Source organism: Macrosteles quadrilineatus, unplaced genomic scaffold (assembly GCF_028750875.1).
Source record: "Macrosteles quadrilineatus isolate MER2022 unplaced genomic scaffold, UCM_ALF_1.0 Scaffold_1__1_contigs__length_201487025, whole genome shotgun sequence".
NCBI classification, from domain to species: domain Eukaryota; kingdom Metazoa; phylum Arthropoda; class Insecta; order Hemiptera; family Cicadellidae; genus Macrosteles; species Macrosteles quadrilineatus.
In genome coordinates, this window is record NW_026542594.1 from 156,995,410 (window position 1) to 157,015,975 (window position 20,566).

At 35.5% G+C, this 20,566-nt stretch overlaps 1 protein-coding gene across 2 annotated transcripts in view; it reads right to left on the reverse strand.

The window, feature by feature from the left end:
- Positions 1-20,566, reverse strand: part of LOC128988185 (segmentation protein cap'n'collar) — a 143,977-nt gene that overhangs the window by 69,317 nt on the left and 54,094 nt on the right. For both annotated transcript variants that reach the window (XM_054409443.1, XM_054409434.1), the window contains 2 exons: positions 10,895-11,065; positions 7,897-7,951 (listed from right to left, as the gene is read on the reverse strand). In XM_054409443.1, the coding sequence (XP_054265418.1) occupies positions 7,897-7,951; positions 10,895-11,065 (226 nt within the window). The remainder of the gene's footprint in view (positions 1-7,896; positions 7,952-10,894; positions 11,066-20,566) is intronic.

Sequence of the window (20,566 nt, forward strand, 5' to 3'; positions counted from 1 at the left end):
AGATAGCTGTCCTAAGGCAGAATTTGGATTTATTTTCTTTACTTTTACTCATTGAGAATGATTGAGAAAGCATTCTTAAGAAAATAACTGAAATGGTGCATCAATATTTCAAGGTCCTAGTGTATCCAAGTGTTTGTCATTGCTTATTAGCACTGGCCGAAGTTGAGAATTATTGTCAGTTTAGTGAGTTATACAGTTTTCTATACAATAATTTTAGAAGTGCTGTACTATCTTATTTCTACTCTAGTCAACTATTGTTAGCACCATGAGTTTATGGGATTTATTAAAAGAATTAAAAGTGTAGAAGTAAAAAGGTTGAATGTTTAAATTTAAGATTAAATATTATATGAAAAGATATAACGTTTATATCAAAGTAATGAATTACCGGTATTACTAATTTTAAACATTCAAACATTACTTATATACTACTGATCCTCTTATTTATTTATTTTATGGAGGTTTCTTTAGAAATTAGTAAACACTACATGTAAAAGATTATTTTCTCTAGTCTGGTCAGGTAGGGTGGCTGCAACAATGCATCTACCTGCTCAATCCATTAGATCTAGCTTGACCTTCCCTAAACAATAACACCCTCCACATCTAAAGTGCACTGTCACTCCACTTATCATCTTTCATCTGTTATTTTAGGCAATTTCTGCCCTCTCTTTCAAAGGAATCCAAAAACATTCACATACCTTAATATTTGACTCTAGATAGGACAAAGGAGATCCCGGAGAACCTCTTGAGATGAAATCTCCGGCAAACACTTGAGAACAAATCTATTCACAACCTCACATACGCTACTGTTATGAGAGGAACAAGACACAAAAACTGTTACAAACCGTCCACTTTAGCGGAGCTAAAACAACACGGAACGGACAGTCGGAGCCGCGGCACCATCACTCATCGGATCTCGGAACATTCTGACAACATGGCCGACACTGCCACGATGGCTGGGAAAAACACAATTGGGCTCAGAGCGGGAGCGCTTAACTTCCCCTCCGACGTTGCCGCATCAGACAAAGCCGGTTCGAACTGGCAATGCCGCGCCCTCCCCCACCACACATCTCACACAATTATAAATGGTAGGAGATTCCTTAATCATATAATACGAGGGATCAGTCGGGACGAGAATCCATTATCTTTTGCCATAATGAGGACCCGGCGACTCGGAACATTCTCACAATCCTCTAAAAAGGTTTTTTTCTAAACCCGCAGATTTTTTACAAAGAATCTTTAGCAGTCTCCTGCAACTCTGAGAGAAATCAGAAAAGACTTAGTGATTGAGTTATCTGCAAGTTATAAGAGTCACCGACTTTGAGCAGACAAAGGAGAAATAAACAACCAACAAGAAAATCAAACTACGATGAATATGGAAGTAATTGGACACAGCTGCCTTTGCAAATCATTTGTCAAATCCTCTTGTCAAAGTGTGCCCTGCACCCAGTCTAAGGTCTCACAGGACTAGACCTAGGCTTAGCATTCCTTCATAATTTTGTACAATAGAAAAGCAAGAGAGGTAGAAGAATGAGAATTCATAACAGGTCCATTAGTCATTTTCAGCTACCAGCTTCCCGTCCTGGTCTAGGACGGTTTGCAGCTTACGAACCTGGCATCATGCAATACTAAATGTTAGTTTTTAAAAACTTGTGCATGAAATTGAGACTAACAAAGTGGCAATATTTATTCCTGCTTTATAATTATTTTGTTTTGTGTTGCAATTAGTTGGTATTAAACTGATTTTATGGCATTCTGGGAGCAATTTATTTTCCTTTTAAAGATAATTTGAGTGCCAGAACTCTAATCTGGTTAAGAGTGCCATCCTAACCAGACTACTGTACATATTTACTTTATAAAAATTTCACAATATGTAAATCATATGTAAATAAACACTATTGTTGTTAATTTATCTGACTTGATAAGTTTTCCAACCCAAAATATAATCAAATTTTTCATCAATTTAGCTTAGTTGAAATCATCTTCCGTTTTGTGATTTCTAGTTAGCAGTGAGTTAGCAGCGAGCACTTCCTCAAAGAAATCCTCCGTCACACGCTAGTGGTTGTGAATCTCCAGTTCAGCCGACTGATCAGTGATCAGCTGAGTTTCTGTTCTGCCAGTGAGCTTGTGTGCAGCAGAGGTAGACCAAGACACTTTGCCGCTAGTCTCCATCTCCGTAACGGTTTGTCACAAGACAATGGACCAACCCTCGCAGATCAAGGCCAGGCATGCGACAATATGGTGACCTTAAAAACCAACCTCATTCTGCCTCATCATCATGCTAAATTACAACAGAGATCGCTTCCTCCTACACCTCTGAAAAACAATCCAAAACCCCCATCTCTAGTCTGACGGTGCTTTGTGGACCCTTGAATTTCATGAATAAGTCTTACAAACAGAAGTCATACAATTTTAATCCAATGAGTTTTTTATGCCTAATTCTTCCAACACAAAAAACTATCATAAAATGTGAGAGGCAAAGTAGTATAAAATGTTTTAGATCTAAAGATTTATCAAACCAACTTTACTTGTTGCAGCATTGCATTGTAGCTATACATAAATCATATTAAAAGAGTGGAGAATTGAAGAGTTAGTAGGAATGAGCAACCTATTTTGCTCAACTGTTTTTTATACTGAAACTCAACCTGTAGACATTTCAACAAACACCAAATAATAACTTACAGAAATTAATAATAATGTAAAAACAACAATGAGACTAATCCAAGAAGACTTAAAGTATATTTTTCCAGCAAATTTGAAGTTACTTCTGATAAATTAACCAAATGAGTCAAAAAACCCAACAGTAATGAAGCTTATTAGGAGGTTAAAACATTTTAGACACATATAGTGTTGTTTTAAACTATCATTATTCCTTCCCTTCATCACAAAAGTTGCTAATTTATGCAGAGCTTAAGAAAACGCATAAAACACACTATTTGAAACGATAGTGTTGAGAGGTTTAATGTTAAAGTTTCCAGCCACAACAGTGAGTATAGTCAGGGGCCAGCAGCCCGCGGACCGTGTGAGAGGCAACGGTACCTCAGGATCTGTTCTGCCGAATGCCTGTCATGCTGACTTTCGTTCGCTACACATTAGGTCAACACTCTTCTACAACCTTGTCGATTCATCAAAACTCCAATACGCTCAATTAAACAGAACTTCCTCTGGCATTGCTCACTTCCCTCAGCCTTCGTACCTCGTAACAGGACCTCCACCCTCTGCTTCCTACACCGTGCTCTAGTTACGATTAACATCTGGTTATGAGATACATATTGGTGAGGGGGAGGGGGGTACGCTTTAAAAACAAACCTAGAAAATTAATCTACATGGTGAGACTTTTTAAAAAAAGCTATTTATATAACCCCAATTAATTTTAATTAGGCTTTTCCGTTCACTACATGTTTGTGACCAGGACATACAGCATATGGGCTCGGGGACCAATTAACAAAGGTTGTAGCATATCGAGCTCACTCTGACAATGAGCGCTATTGGACTGTGTAATCAGTGTCAGACGTCGGGCTAATAACACTGCAGCCAACAGACACCTATCACATCCCACATTTTTATATTATTCGTGGCAAGGTGAACTGCGTTTCAATCAATACCGGTGTATTTGATCCATTGACATTTACCATAGCCAAAGTAGAAACTAATTAACAAGGAGTGATCTTCAAGGCAGATTTTTTCAGTTTGAATCTAACACTTGACTTGGAATTTTTTTAATTATTTGGTTGGAGGTTGACTAGTTTGAAAAAAAATCTTTTGAAACTGCTTTTATTGTGAATTTTATTGTTTGATAATCAGTAATATCAGCTGTAAGCTAATTTATTTTACTGGCCGGATTGTACACAACAAAACCCATCTATTTGGTGAAGTAATAAACTAAATCCAAGAGGTAATAAAAGCTAAATGTGTCACAAGATGAAAATATATTTAAACCTTTGTCGGAATTATATGGTAGGCTGCTATGGCCAGAGTAGACTGAAGAATCTTTTTTTAGGTGTTGTCACACAGGCAAAAATACTGACCAGCGTTTTTCTGATGCTTTGAAGCATCTATCTTCAGGAAATGCTACAACTACAAGTTGAGCTGGTCAGTATTATTACCCAGTCAACATCTGAACAACAAGTTTGAACAGTCTTAAGAGGAGGTATTTTGATTAATGTTTTAGTAGTGATTAATAAATTATAGTTTAGTTCCTGGCCTTAGGATCACAAATTTGGAAAGAGTCAAGGGGATCCAAGGAGAGTTCAGTTAAAGTTTAAAATAAAATTTTTACATCCATAAATCATTTTAACTACGAGTCTAGATATAGTTTAAAGCATGGCTTGATTGAAAATATTTATTACAACGTGGTGAGTAGGAGTGGTATTTTCAGTAATTTAACAAGTACACATCTTTTTTCTACTTTTGCAACGATTAACGAACAAACTATTTCCCACAGACAGTTTAAACTAGGAGGTCATACATCAGGTAAGAGAGAAAATGGTTTGTGAACAAAATCAATCATTGAGTTTGACAACCGATATCATTAGTCATGTGGAGGGAGGCACGGTATGTTCCCTGGGGATTAGGCCAGGCAAGAAATCTTTAGGAAAACAAACTGTTGCCAAGCACAGGCATGTAGGACAGGCATTGTCTGCAAGAAAGTGACCGTTGCACAGATTTAATCATGTTTTTGTGGTATATCGTGTCAACCACCGTTGTGCGGAGGCTGGTGACACTTCAATCAACCCGAGACAAAGCCAGTCATCCTTTCGCCAGCTTTCAGAAACCTCTCCGCTCTTCAACATCTAATAGCTCACTAACTGTTACGTTCGGTAAAGACTCAGGCTCAGACTATTCAAAATTTTAATGGGTTACCTGCTGTTATCCAGATTTCTGGTAGTCTAATAAAAATAGATAGTTTTAGCGCCTCAATTTATAGATAGGAAATACGGATTTTTAGGCTAATCAAATGTTAAAAATGTTTGTTTGAAGTATTTAAATAAGACAAGTAACATATTGACTCTGGTAAAAATGGGTTGAATGCAGTCGTGGTAATTGTGAAATTTCCAGTGTAGAAACGCTTAAAAAAGCAGAGTGGGAATGACATTCCCGTTCCACTATACCCCTGCTAAAATGACATGCCTATAATTTTACAAGGGATTTTTAGGAACTATGTTTTATATTTTTATAAATAAGTTTCTTTTAAATATATTTTTCTTTATAAAGACACCTAAAAAAACTAACTTTCCTCCATTTTATTAACTATATTCTCCATACACTTTAAAGTTTATGTTTTATTGAACATGTTACAGGTTCTTGAGGGGGTTATTCTTGGAAGATGTGTATCACTTTTATTAAAAAATCCAATATTTTCATAAACAAAAAAATCTGAAACTAAGAATGATGTTTTGAACTACTTTCTACTCAAACACCCCAACGCTTGCAGAACAAATTCAAGTGCTCTTATAAAAATGAAGCAAAATTTGTAACGGATCATCAAACAACCCTTTATGACCAGTTGTGTTTTAATCACAGTAGAGTACCGAGGGAATCGCATGACGGTTCTATTCTACCCTACAAAAGAACTCACTTATCCGAAACCTCCTTCCAATATCATTCCGAATTCACCCCCGGCTGCGTGCATGCGATATCGCCCCTCGATCCTACCAACAAAATGGAAGTGCTCTTTTCCCCTCGCGTTCGGATTGTGTGTTCTGTCCGGAGCAAGATTAATGGTGGTCGACCGGGGACTCTGGTAATCACAACACAATGGCGGCCGCTGGAAAAATATGGATTGGCTGGGCCGCTCTTTATGAGTAATGATGTCTGGGCACAATACTCGTCACGACTCGGCGCGGCGCGACGGCCAGACTGGCTACACCTCGGCAATTGTTAAAACTCAATCTGGACTCTGAGACTTGCTCCACCACTAGTGTAGTGAGCAAACATACACAACAGATTCAGAAGCATTTCCTACCGTCTAAGTCATGAGTTACCGTAATGAAGGCATCTAGATGTTGTTACGCAAGGATTTAAAATATTGTTTTTTTTAATCAAAACAACAAAAAAACTATTTTTTCATTAGTAGATTTGTCATACCTAATTTATTGCAATGGGTAAATTAAAGAGGAACTTCCACTAATACTTGCTGTCGGAAACATCCTTCAACAACATCCAGCTAGGTAGCAACCACAAAAAGATACCAATCTATTCTGTTTGAGACTAAACATTAGTTCAAGGTAAATCAGAGTAGACATTTTTTTACAAATGTTTATTGGAAATCAAAATTAATGAAAAGTTTAATTTTAATTCAAACATTTTTCAGTAAATAATTCATCAATTATCAGCATATGGATGTATGTAAGTGCTTTATTACCAGGAAGAGAATCCAGCTGCAGAAAGTAAACCAATGGAAACAAAATGACATTGTCAAAATAACTTCTTGACATCCAACTCAACTATAAAAGTGTGAGGAACAAATCAATTTTTCTAAATTACTTCAGCATTACTTGGGTAGTAAGGTGCGATTGTTGGAAGTTCAAATGAGGAGTTACATATACAGTAGTATATCTTGTGAATGTGGTGGAGTAGACGTTTTTAAATTAACATGCAACCAATTACTGCTGTGTTACATTTTTTCCTAAAGGATAGACTGATCTATATAAATTAAGAGACTTTAATATCTTATCACCTTGTATTTGGTTTGAAAAAAGAGAGATTAAGTTATATTAATTATTCTAATTTTATTCATTTGTTTAGCTAGACTACTCAAGTACCTATTAAGATCCTGTTATGCTCTATTAAATAATATGGCGGCTAACTAGAAAAAAAATGTAAAAGTGAAAGCGCTGCGTTTAAGTTTTGCCATGCAAGTCATGCTAATATCTCACTTTCCCATGGTAAATTTTTTTATGAAATCACTTTAACACGTTTCCTACCGACCGTCACTCTCCTCTGTATATAAGGACAGAGTATAGCTAGTATCTAGAGTCGGGACCACGTAAGTTTGCAGTTGGTGGCAGCCAATCACAAGACAAGGCTAGTGCGACGTTGCCACATCGCACTAATAAAATATACTAAGCAATGTTTTCAAATCAGCTGGTTTTATTAGATTTGGCAACACCGCACGGTTCTCATTGGTTCATTCAAACCCATATGGTAAATAGGCTCCTCCCTCAACTGCAAACTGATGTGGTCCCGACTCTAATGTGTTAAGAACTGATAACTACTTGTTACAGTAACTCACATTTTAATCATCTCTAAAGGTACCTAGTTTAAACCTTTTCAAATGAACTGCACACCGCTTCAACATACACAAATGTTTGATGACAAACAGAATAGATTGGCACATGTAGTGGTTGCTACTTTACTGAATGTTGTTGAAGGAAGTGTTTGACACCAAGTAATAGTGGACGGTGCTCTATGATGTAGACCCATTGCAATACATCCCCACCCATCAACATAATTCGTCTTAAAATATCTATTTTTGTAATTTATCAATTTCACAGAAGTAATTAATTTTCTATTAATACAGTAAGGCCTCACTAACTTGACAATTTGTGGACCCATATATTGTCGAGTTTGGGAATTGACAAATTATCCAGAACATTGACATTTTCAATGGGTTTTAATAAATGAATAGGTACCTAAAAAAGACTCATTTTCATTTATCACTCAGATAAGTATTTTTACATATTGAGTAAACAAACTTCAAAGAAATGTTGAATATTAAACATTTAAAAAATCTAACCCAATAGTAAGACAAAGCCACGCTAGAAGTGTGCTAGACTGTTGAGTTACAAAGATTGTCGAGTTACAAAGATTGTCGAGTTAACGGGTGTCGAGTTAGTGAAGTTTTACTGTACTCAGGTTAGGTGGTGACCACCATGATCTGAATCTAAGTTAACTTACCAGTTTCCTCATCCACTGTGTAGGGCAGACCATCCCAATCATCCAAATCAGGTAGCTACAACAAAAGCCAAACATAAGAGTGAGAGTTGGAATTAGATAGATTTACACTATATACAAACTATTACTTTCACTAAATTAGTCTTGAACTCAACATACTCAAAACATTTGTTACGCAGTAAATAATGCTTGTAAACAGCATGTTGATGTTAGTAACAAAACAAGAGTTGGAACATTGCATTAAAATTTACTTGAAAATGTCACTAACCCTAAACTAAAAGAAATTTCTACAATGATATTTCATGTTTTTGTCATTACGAGTTCTATATCCTAAATAAAATGAACAGATAATTTGTCTGTTGATGATATTTACCGACAAAATCAAAACAGTTTTAGCAGAAAAAGAATATTATAGTCTTGAGGAATTGTTCAACAACTCTTAGTAACAGACATTTGTTCTCTTATCTACCTCTCCTAACATAAGTCCCACTGTGATGTAGCTTTATTGGTACCTTACTGGCTAAATCTTAGTTTATTTATATTTCGATTGTCATTTGTCATTTGATATAGGCTAAATTGTTAATAAAAATTTCAAAATCCCTCTTTAAAGGCTAACGTGAAAAAGTACAATGCACTTGATTTTGAGCACTGAACATATCAAAATGTTGAACATGTAACAGACGAAACATTGAATTTCACAGAAGCCAAATGAAGGTGGTTAGAAGAATACTAGGAGACATTTAGTGAGGATTACTATTTTGACGAGTTGCAGCAATGGTGAAAAAGTTATAAAATAAGCTAAGAGGGGTTTAAGTGTTTGAGGCAACAGAGCGAGGTAAGTAAGCAAGGGACATTGTGATTGGCAGGACCAGGAATGTGATCATGTTGCAAGTAATGTTCGGTTCCCACAGATCAATCATCCGTACTCTCACACCACTCCAAGAGTGTGTGTAAAAACTACAACTCGTCCAATCACCTCTCCCCCACCATCTACACAGTCCACCACCTACTGCCTACTTCTGATCTACACTGCTGACTACAGTACAATCGCTTACATCTACATTTCGCCATACATTTACGCTTTAGTTCTCTGTTTTGAAGCATTTAAGGATATAAATCTGATAGGAATCTTCACCAATCATCACAGTCCATCTAGTATGACCAAATAAAATTAATGATCTACCATAATTATAATAATTTTAAAAATATCTTCTTTAGTTTTAGATGTTGAATGTTTACAACCACCTACAACCAAGAACAGAAATGTCCAAAGCCGATTCTATGAGACCAGTAATGAAAAATGTTTTCCAAATGCACCGAACCAAATTCTTTACTGTATCAATTGTGCCTGTTTCCAAACCTAAATATTAACAAGAAAAAAAATAATCAACGTTTTAAATAAATCTAAATCACAGAGTTTTGTAATCAATACATCAATAAATCTAAATGAGGTACAGAGAAAGAGTTTAGCCCTATTAGGGAAATGTTAAAATTTATAATTTTATTGTTCAGTTACATAAACAAGTTTTTCTTATTTACAAAATACAGTAGGCTAGGTTGGAAAATTTTATGATTGTGTTATTGTGAAATAATATATGCATATTTATGAAAAGTAGAACTCGTAGTGTACAACGGAACTGAAATTATAAAAAAAAAAAATATTTATTCTTGAAAATAGAAGACAAAAAAGCCCGGGGGGAATGAAGAGTGGAGATGAAGAAGGCAGTAACAGAGAGGCAGGGATGTGATGTGGGTCCAGGCAAGATAAACATCAGCCGGGTAGTGACTTGCACCACTCTAATTGATGTTGACAGTCAATCTTGTGTTGACAACATCTAATTAAACACCTGATAACATCTCAATCCAGCTGAGGAATGCAGAGCACCGAGTGATACTGCTGTATTTACATACACCAGGCTGGGCACCGACAAAACAATATGGATCATTGGGCTGTGAATCATCCGGGAACAAGAGAAGGAAATAATAAGATATTTGCCTGCTGACAAAACGAAGCTCAGATGGAAATCAGACAAAGGTAGAACAGAGTTTGTCATAAGAATTATTTGCTGAATACTCAATAGTCTTAAGCTGTAAATCATCAGGGAACAAGATAAGGAAATGATAAGATATTTGCCTGCTACAAAAAGAAGCTCATATGGAAATCAGACAAAGGTAGAACAGAATTTGTCATCAGAATTATTTGCTCAATACTCAATAGTCTTAAGCTGTGAATCATCAGGGAACAAGATAAGGAAATGATAAGATATTTGCCTGCTGACAAAACGGAGCTCATATGGAAATCAGACAAAGGTAGAACAGAGTTTGTCATAAGAATTATTTGCGAATACTCAATAGTCTTAAGCTGTGAATCATCAGGGAACAAGATAAGGAAATGATAAGATATTTGCCTGCTGACAAAACGGAGCTCATATGGAAATCAGACAAAGGTAGAACAGAGTTTGTCATAAGAATTATTTGCTGAATACTCAATAGTCTTAAGCTGTGAATCATCAGGGAACAAGATAAGGAAATGATAAGATATTTGCCTGCTACAAAAGGAAGCTCATATGGAAATCAGACAAAGGTAGAACAGAATTTGTCATAAGAATTATTTGCTCAATACTCAATAGTCTTAAGCTGTGAATCATCAGGGAACAAGATAAGGAAATGATAAGATATTTGCCTGCTACAAAACGAAGCTCAGATGGAAATCCAATAGTAGAAGAGAATTTGATCATTATTAAAGTATAGGTAGGTCTCCTTGAATCTTATGTTTCTGAAAATATTACACTGTGATTTAACATTAGTTCCTCATTTAGTCTCAGCTAGTGTTTCAATTTGATTTAACATCTACCACAGTTTAATGTTTATAACAGAGATGACTCTATAACTATAATACTGTACTGTCTTCCATTGATCACTTGATGTCCACAGAACAACCAACCGATTGTACAGTACCCAAAACCACAGTATGTTCTATATAATCTCATCTAATGTCTACCTTGTCCAGAGGGTCTGGGTCCAGCAGCTCAGAGAGGGTAGTGTTGGCCTTAGGGTCCGGGTCCGGCCCAGGCTTGGTCAGTGTCGGGTCTGCAGGTTGTGACTGGAGCAGATCCACTGTTAGCCCCATGTCCACATCCTGCTTCCACAACACCTCTATCAGCTCCATGTCCTGTAACATTACGATTACATCCATCACTCACTTGAGTTATCTACATCAACATTCTCTACCATAACACTTCTGCACATTTCTACAGTTGTACTCCTGTCGCAACCAAGCTAGTTAGTTCAAATCTAAGAACCAACGTCGTGTACCTTATTTCATCCACTATTATTCTAGTCGGTTCCCACCCCTAGACAATTAATCTAGTCACAGTGATCTAAACCTTTGAAAGAAAACTAGCACTTCCGTCTATGTATTGCTTTCTGTGATAAGATTTCTGTGATCTTAGTTGTCAACCACTATATAAGGCCATCAATAGTTGATGGAAATGAATAGGGTAGGTCAATTGGATAAAGACAATGTTTGCAAGGGGTGTAGGTACTTTCTGGGTACTTCAGAGGTTAGTCCACATATACACGAGGTTTTATACATCGTATAAGGCGAACGCTGTTATTTACATGTCTTGTTTGAAGCTGTGACCAAATTTAGGAGAATCTCGAATTCTGATCACCGTGTCACTCGTTCATACTGTATTAGATCAATCTCAGTAACAGTATACTCTTTGAGAGGCTCATTTCACAAAGATCATTTTAGCGGATTTCCCTATAGGGAAGAAGCTATTACCGTAGGTGGCACGGAAAGACCTACACCCAATTAATTTTTTATTTATTTTGATGTCTCCAGAAGCCAAAACACCGCTTCTTCAAATTTTGTTTACCATATGTGTTTTATAAACGATTATGATAAAATTTGGTATGAATGTGTAAAGCTGATAAACTTGATTGAGTTTAAAACCAGCAAGACTCTGTTATGGGACCAGAATGATATGGAATTTTGTAAATTTTCTAAAATTGGTTATTTTTAATTAATACACTTAAAAAACTAAAATGCTCAGTTTAAATTAAATCTATCATTAAGAGCTTAAATACCCCCGCCGCAGCAAACCTGCAGACTAAGCGAATTTCCATTTGACTGATTTGATTTTTACACTGAAATGTCTACTTAAAAATATAACATTTATTCCCGATTTAAATAGAATTAGTTGAACAAGTACTTAGGTTTGCTGCATCAGGGAGGGTAAAACTTTGTTTTTTTTGTAAAATGTTAATAGTTAGTAAGAAATAAAAACATTTTCCAAAATTGATCAAAATATGTTCATAAACAAGCAAACTACAACAGTTTACTTATTCTCCATAAGAATAACATGGGAATTTTAAATTTACAATTTTTTGGAATTTTCTCCGTAACCATTAGGCGCATAATAACGCTTCAATATACTAAATTATTTGTTTTTTTAAGCTCTACAAAATGGTTTGGAAAGAAATTGCTAAATTTTATGTTTTTTGGGTCAAAAATGGGAAAAACCTATTTTTACCCCATAAAACCCCCCGTAAACCCCCGTTCCCATGGTCCGATCATGCTGAATCGCGAACTCGTTCGAATAAACGTAGGTTTACACGTTTTTACCAAATTTCATCAAAATCGGATCATTTTTGCTCGAGTTATCGTGCTAACGGACACATATATATATAAATATATATATATATAAATATATATATATATATATATATGAATTTGAACGGATGGTGTTTTTGGCCTCTAGGGACCTCAAAACGAAAAACAAAATCGGTCCCGCGTCCAGGTCTTACCATGAGTACTACGGTAATAGCTTATTCCCTATATGGGAAATTCGCTAAAAACAAACAAAATATTAATATGAAGCGTTCTTGTAGGATTAAAGGGATCAAGTTCCAAACACTACACGTTTTAAATTACCATTATATTCTTTCGAATGAGATTAAAACAGTTGTTAAACATAATGCTATTTAAATAGATTCAATTGAAAACCCAATCGGGCAAATGGAAATTCACTTAGTCTGCAGGTTTGCTACGGTGGGGGTACTTTTTTTCTATCACAGGTCATCCCAATTTATCTCTAGACTATTTTAAAGAGCTTAAAAAAAAAACAAATTATTTAGTATACTAAAGTGTTTTTGTCTAAAATTGCAAATTTTAAATTACCATGTTATTCTTATGGAGAATATTGTAAAATGTTGTACATAGTTTGTTTGTTTATGGAAATATTTTGATCAAACCTGGTAAATTTATTTATTTTATACTAAGCTACTAATATTTTACTAAAAACACACTTTATTAGCCTCCCTGTAGCAGCAAACCTAACAACAATCTAAGCAAACCACCTAGCAGCAAACCTAATGTTATTTAAAAATAGATTTAATTGAAATCAATTCAGGCAAATGGAAATTTGCTTAGTCTGCAGGTTTGCTGCGGTGGGGGTATTTTTAGCTTAAATAGGTTGGCTGGAACAGCCACTATGTAATGAAACTTGATTCTTGATTATTATAACTGAAGTTCTAAACTGGTGTTAAATTAAAAGACATGAGGGTACATCCGGGTGATGCATATGGCATCCCATCACCACAAAATGAATAAAACACCAAGTCACTACTAAATCTTAGTAGCCTACATAGAAGAAATTTTTAAATGGTCAGACTTTTTTATGTATCTCCTCTACCTATCTGCTTAAACAACTAAGACATGTGCGGAATAAATATATCTTATTAGTTGGATTTGCATTAAAACTATTTGCATTAAATAGGAAATGTTCAATGAATTTGTCTAAGATTATAATGTAGAAAGTTACATGTAATTCAAATTAGTAATTAGAGAATCAAACTGAAAAATATTATGTTTGTACAGTAGTAGGGTTTGATTGATTGAGTAAACAATATATTTATTTTCTCATAAGCTGATATCTAGAATTTAAATTTAGCTTCTACCACTTAACTAATCTCTGGGGCACATTTCATAATAAACTACAAGTTACAAGTTACAACTTGTAACTTGTAATTTCCATTAGTTTTGCATTGGGCGATCAGCTGATTTACTAATACTGTAGTATTAGTTTGTATTTTTTTATGAAATGGGCCCCTGGATAAAAAAAAACATTAGTGTAGTAATAACTAATATGATTGTACACCTTACTCTCACAGGTATGGGTTGCTTTGCTAAGTACTGTACTTATATAAGAGTGAAAAAATAAAAATAAAATAATAACTAAGAGAAAATTTGGGAATACCATGATTGTTGCTGATGAGACAGTAATTAGTAATTAGTACTGTATTAAAGAGAATCGAACAGGAAAAAATATGATTTTACAGTAGTAGGGGTTGATTGATTAAATAGTAAACAATATATTTATTTTATCATAAGCTGATATTTAGAATTTAAATCTAGCTTCTACGACTTAACTAATCTCTGAATAAAAAAACATTAGTGCAGTAATAACTAATATACACCTTACTCTCACAGGTATGGGTTGCTTTGCTAAGTACTGCACTAATATAGTAAGAGTGCTTCATAACAAGTAAAAGATAAAAATAAAATTATAATAAGAGAAAATTAAGAAATACCCTGATCATTGCTGATGAGAATGGTTTAGTGGTTTTAACTGCAAAAACAAGAAATAAAAGTAAAATTGAATAGTAAAGCAAGTAGTTAATTGTTTCAGATTAAGTTATCTCAAACTACTCTATATCCAACCTCCCAATGTGGAACCAATGGCGTTTCACTGTCAGCCTACGCTATAAAGCAATACAAAAGTAATAAAAGTTTAAGCAAATGTAGGTTATAACAAGTGTCAAAAGATAACTTTACCATCTAATATTTCTGGCTTTCTAGATAAAGATAAAACGTATACACCAATGAATTTTAATGTAACAATACATATGCATCTGTACCTAGTCAAATAGTCAAAGCAAGATACTAGAGTTGGTCACTGGTCAAGCTCTTAATGTGTAGAATTGGTGACGAATGCAAAGTTTGTTGACCCCCAGCTGTGGAAGGGTTGCTAATCTGGGCTACAAGGGAGACTCGGACTGTCAACACTTGTCTAGAACTCTGTGCTAATCCCCCGACACTTGACTGTCCCACACTAACAGCCACCAGGTAGGTCCACTAGACCTTCACAAACACCACTTCTTCATTCGACAAAGATATTTATTTACTCTAGAGCAATTATAATTGTAAAAGTACACAAAGTCGATGCTGCTTTACGACAAGTGTTATTTCTATCTCATCTTTTACAGAATTAGACTTTTCTTCTGTCATTGCGCACGGGGTACGCAGTGGTATAAACCTTATCAACATACTCCGGGCTGTACCCTCCCCGTGTCATATGATAAGACTGTAATGATGCAAGACAGCTCATCCCCTCGCCGCGGGATAAGACCCGGAGCCCTCTAAGTGATTCTTGTAGGCGAGTTTGAACAAAGATTAATGTAGGGTGGATGCTTAATTCGTCCGCCATGGCGCGGGGCTCCGCCATCAACACGGGACTTGATAAATCATCGTCCACCTGGTCCTGGCCGCACCTGACACGGGATGCTGCAGTGTTCATGTCGCCTGCACCTACTACAAGGGACTGAACACGTGTGTGAAAGATAACAACACAAACACTAGGCTTCTCTAGTCAGTACAATACCAATTGATACTGTGTGACAACTGTCCTATAATTTGCTGATTAAATTGTAGGCCTACTCTACGAAAAATTTAACCAAACACGTTGAAATATTTTTTTTGTGATTCAATTTAAAATTCAAAAAGGCCATTTCAATTTGAACTTAAATTACTAGAAAATGACTTATTTTATGAAAAAAATTTCAGGAACACTAATATATATTTGAAAAAATGTTATCGATTCGCAAATGCATTATGGGTGTGTGCATAGGAATGAGTTAACAACAGCCTTTGCGCTGTTTTTAATTTGTTATGTACTGTCACAGAAAACTTACTACTATAACCTGGTACTGTACACGAACCTACAGGAACGTGAGAAGGACAGACTGGAATCAGTATCGAGAGGTGCTAGGGGAGTTACGCTTTCGTTAATAAAATTAAGTATAAATAGTCAAGTGCTATATAAATGTGAAGTATATAGGTTAGATTTCGCTTTAAGGTGAACACGTAAATAATTCTGATGGATCTAGATTTGTTTTAAATTTGTATTTGAAGCAAACCTTTCGCACAAGAACAAAATTATCACAATCTAATTGTTGTGTAAAAGGATTCGTGATCTAGTGTGCGAACCTGAAACATTGAAATCACGTAAGCTTCATAATGTGTGTCACTAGCAATACATGCTAAGATCTCTAAAAAGAACGATGTACAAATCTCTAAAACGTCATGAGAACTTTCTGTAAAGAGGCAAAACAAAACATAATTAATCAACATGACATTCTAACTAGGAATATCTGCTTTCTCACCGTTACAGAGTTCTTTAAATTGCACAGTTGATGATAAACGCGGTTTATTAAATTTCACCTATAACTACTCAAAACTGGCGATTTGTGGAAAGAAAGAAAGCTGCCTTGGTAGCGTAGTTGGAGTTGACCACACAGGCTAACTAGGCGCTTGTTAGAGCTTCAGAGCCACCGCGTCTGATTGTGTAATGATCTTCTGTCAACTTGGTGATGGCGTTGGACACGATTGAGGAAATACAGCAGCATACATGAGAGAATCTACACTTTTACAGCAACGTACATCACAACTACCACTTATCACCACCAGCAATTGTTAAACTTTAGTCGCGTTGTTTGGTACCACGATAACTAGTAATAACCATCGATATATACAGTATATCGATGATAATAGCAATGGCTGTATGACTGTAGGTTTTATTTAGGTAACCTGTCAATAACCACTCTCTGAATCCAAAATAATTATTGTGCACGTCACTGTGTGCATATCTACTGTAAAAGTGCTAACTGTTATCAGCTTCTTTAGATCGCATCTTAAATTAATTGGCATCCTTATGGGTAGAAAACCCGTTATGGATAAATGTAAACATGTAATAGTCAATAAGCGTGTAGCCTTCGTCCATGCCACCATTAGTCAATGATGCCACTCAAATTGCCATCAAATTTTATAACACAATTCAAAAAAAGTACTGTAAGATAAAACTGGAAGTATTTCCAGGAGAAATTTCCTGGTATCATCTATAATATTAAAACGAAACAGTGTTTTTTTATATCACGATTCTGAATCAACCACTCGACGGATTTTCATGATTTTTGTGTTGAAAGAAAGATAATTTTGAGAACTAGGGAATGTCGAAGCCATACATTTAGTTTAGGGTCCCAGTTTTTTAGAAATTAAGTTTTAATTTTTTTAAAGTCTAGCAGCCGACGCTAAGATTCTAAACTAGCTTTTGGCATAAAATAATTTGCTTAACATAACAGCTGTAAACATTCAGCTTTTGTGTCACAAATTCAGCATTTGGATAAAAATGTAAAGACATACTTAGGGTTGACTTATTTATACTATGTGTAATGCAAATCATTGGTACGTTCAATTCTTCTGTAAGAGGATGGCAGATTAATTAAATTATACATAGTAAAATACTAGGATGTTCAAGTTATTTTTTTAAAGCAATCTTCGTAATCTTCGATTTGCTTTAGAGCAATATAATTTGTTTTAATGGAACTATGAGTTTATTTAATTTAGTCTTATTTTGTCATTGATTATAGGAAATAAGTAAGATTAGTAAAGATAATTAGACCACAATTTAAAATAGTTTAGACCAAAATTAATTAAACCACAGTACAAATCGAGGCTATGTACACGAGTCTTAATAAAAAAGGATAAATGCAAATTATTTTACTATTCCACTTTTCGAGGAATGAATAGAAAAATAACAATGTTTATATGTTTTAATTCTTCATGGTAATGGTGGCTTTTTGTTTACAATTGATGTTTGTCTGCTTTAACTTTATTTGGATTAGGCCCGGAAATATTGATGTCATAAAAAGAAGATAAAGAATAATCAGGAATCACGATTTTAAATTACCACCACAACCTCAGCCGAGTTTTATACAAAGATTGAACACAACGTCAACATTGACCTAGGATACTGCAATTAGACAAACCATCCTTTTATGAAATCGTGTTCAGTGTGGTTACGTTTGGGGGTGCCTATCAGCGCCCCCAAACGTGTAAATATCACTTTTATTTCAACTATGAATATATTGTAGTTTAAATTAACTAATATGGGAAATTACGATGTACACTTATTCAATGAGGGTGGGTAATTAATTATTAAGGATAGAACTGATAACGGAATGGGTAATAAACATTGACAATTACGTCATTAGCTTTACTAGCGTGTTTACTTTTTATATTCCTGCTACATGTGACCAGTTCTTTTAGTAATCGTGAGTTCTTTTTTTTCAAATTAATGTTATTTGAACCAAACAGCTGTTTCAAAACAAACTGTTATTGTTTTTACTTTTCTTTGTTTACACTTATTTTTTTAGCAATTAATGCAGTGAAATTGATATAAAGGATAGGTGTGACGATTGATGTGTACTGTGAATTTTATTGGATATTATCGTTTTATTTTAGGTCGTTTCTATTCAGACCTACTGGAAATTGTGTATAGTATAGTTGTATTGTGGTGATAATAATTATGGAAGAGGCAGGTATGCTATGGAAGGTGGTATCGTTGACTAAGTCTATACACTTCTCAATTGACTATTACTCTCTCTACTGTAGGCTACTTATAATCAGTGTGCGTCTGTGCGAATCGGCTGCAAATCTCACTTCAACCACTTTTAATCTATGCTTCAACGCTTTTCACATCGTAAAAATTGCAGAATTGCTGTTTTATTGTAAAATTATCGGATTTAAAATGCATATCGTATAGGCCTATAATGGAATAAAAACATATTTGGTCACACAACATTTGTTTACAAGATGATTTTTCACATTAAAACTGCAAGAATCTTTGTCTTTATATGTGTAAACTAGCTGATCTGAATTGTACACGGTTTTAACTGACTACTGAATTCCCGTACGTAGGACGGGCTAACACCTCGTACTAAATTATTTCAAATTGTATATGTCAAAAGCTTGTTATGTCAACAGTAAGTACACGCCTTTGCGAATAATGTTCGTTTAACTTAATAATGTATCCTCTCTTGGAGTAAAACAAGTCTTGTAATAAGAACTGTTTCAATTATCAATCAAATATTGAAAATTGTGTTTGATAATGTTTCGAGTAAAATATGCTTTTTAAAATCAATTAATCACTCCTATTAAGGCAAACATTTAAGTTGCACCGTCTCCGTACCACTCTTCCCTCGTAATAATGTTACGTTACAGAAATACAGTATTTGTAACATAATGTATCAAGACAGACGTGGTGTTGATAATTGCGTCACATCAGACGAGCCTGGAGAAAAACAGATTAAATTAATCTTGTTATAATTGTTGAATTGTTATTAATGTCTGTCCTCCCGCACGGCCGCGGCGGGTTGATTGATGTTTCGACAGATCAGCTGATAAATGAGTCGCTCCGCGGGCGCCTCGCCGCCATCTTGCTAACGGCGCCTTTGTTCACAATTATTGTTACGCCTTTTCATAATACTCGAGTGTTACAATCGATCGCTAATATGTAGAACGGATCTCGACAAAACACGTCCGGTTCTTTGTCACGTTTTTCGTCCGATTCTGATTTCGATCGTTAACTCTAGAACGGCCCAAGAAGAAGTAGGATACAGGTTTAGATTCGTCTTGTCGATGTACGTGTTGGGTTGCATATTGCAGTGTAGCGGGTGGGCGTTGTGTGTGGGCGTGCGGCGGTGGCGGTCGCCGCATGTTTAGCCAGAGAACCGCCGCAAGACAAGGGCTGGTGACCGGTGACAAATGACCCTTGTACCGCTACCTCTCCTGGGACTTGGGACATCCGTCCATTCAGCCACTGTCACAGTCACAGCCTTATAACGGTCCTCCGCCTCCTCCCCGACCTTCTCATGCTATTTAATTGCAAAACTAGAAACACAACCAAAGAAGTGCGAGCCGAAACCCCCCCTTCTATAGTGTAAATGCGTTGATACGGAAAGATTATTTTTATTTACCCTGTCCATCGTATGATCTTTACAACATTGAAATGTATTACAATACTAGAGGTCGTCCGGTGACCGAAAACTCTACCAAAAATATTTAATGCACATACTTCTCTATTTTTACCCCACCCTGTAAATAAAACATGTGACTGGAATATCTTCCATTTGCTTTGATTTTCTGTTTACACTTCGTTGTTATTTCATCTCCAGCTTAGCAACCCATAAAGACCATGCTAATTTTTTAAATTTTAAATTCATTTTTTAAACTTATTTTTGAGCCTATTTAAATTTATAAAGGGATTCTGCAAGTCTACAGGGAAATATCTTTCTAGCGGTATGCGTAGATTTGTCCTGCGATGCAGAAGAGCCGAGGATGAGGGGGTTTTAAAGAAACATGCTTGCCTATATAGATGCCATGCAAATTATATACATCGGCAACCTTCCTAATTTCCTTTGTCGGCCTTAGTCACTAACAAGACTACAAGATCGCGCCACTCATCCTACACTCATCCTTCACTCGTGTTTGGGTTAAAATACGCACATAGTGGCATCCCCATCTTAAATAATTGAAATTGATAATTGATTC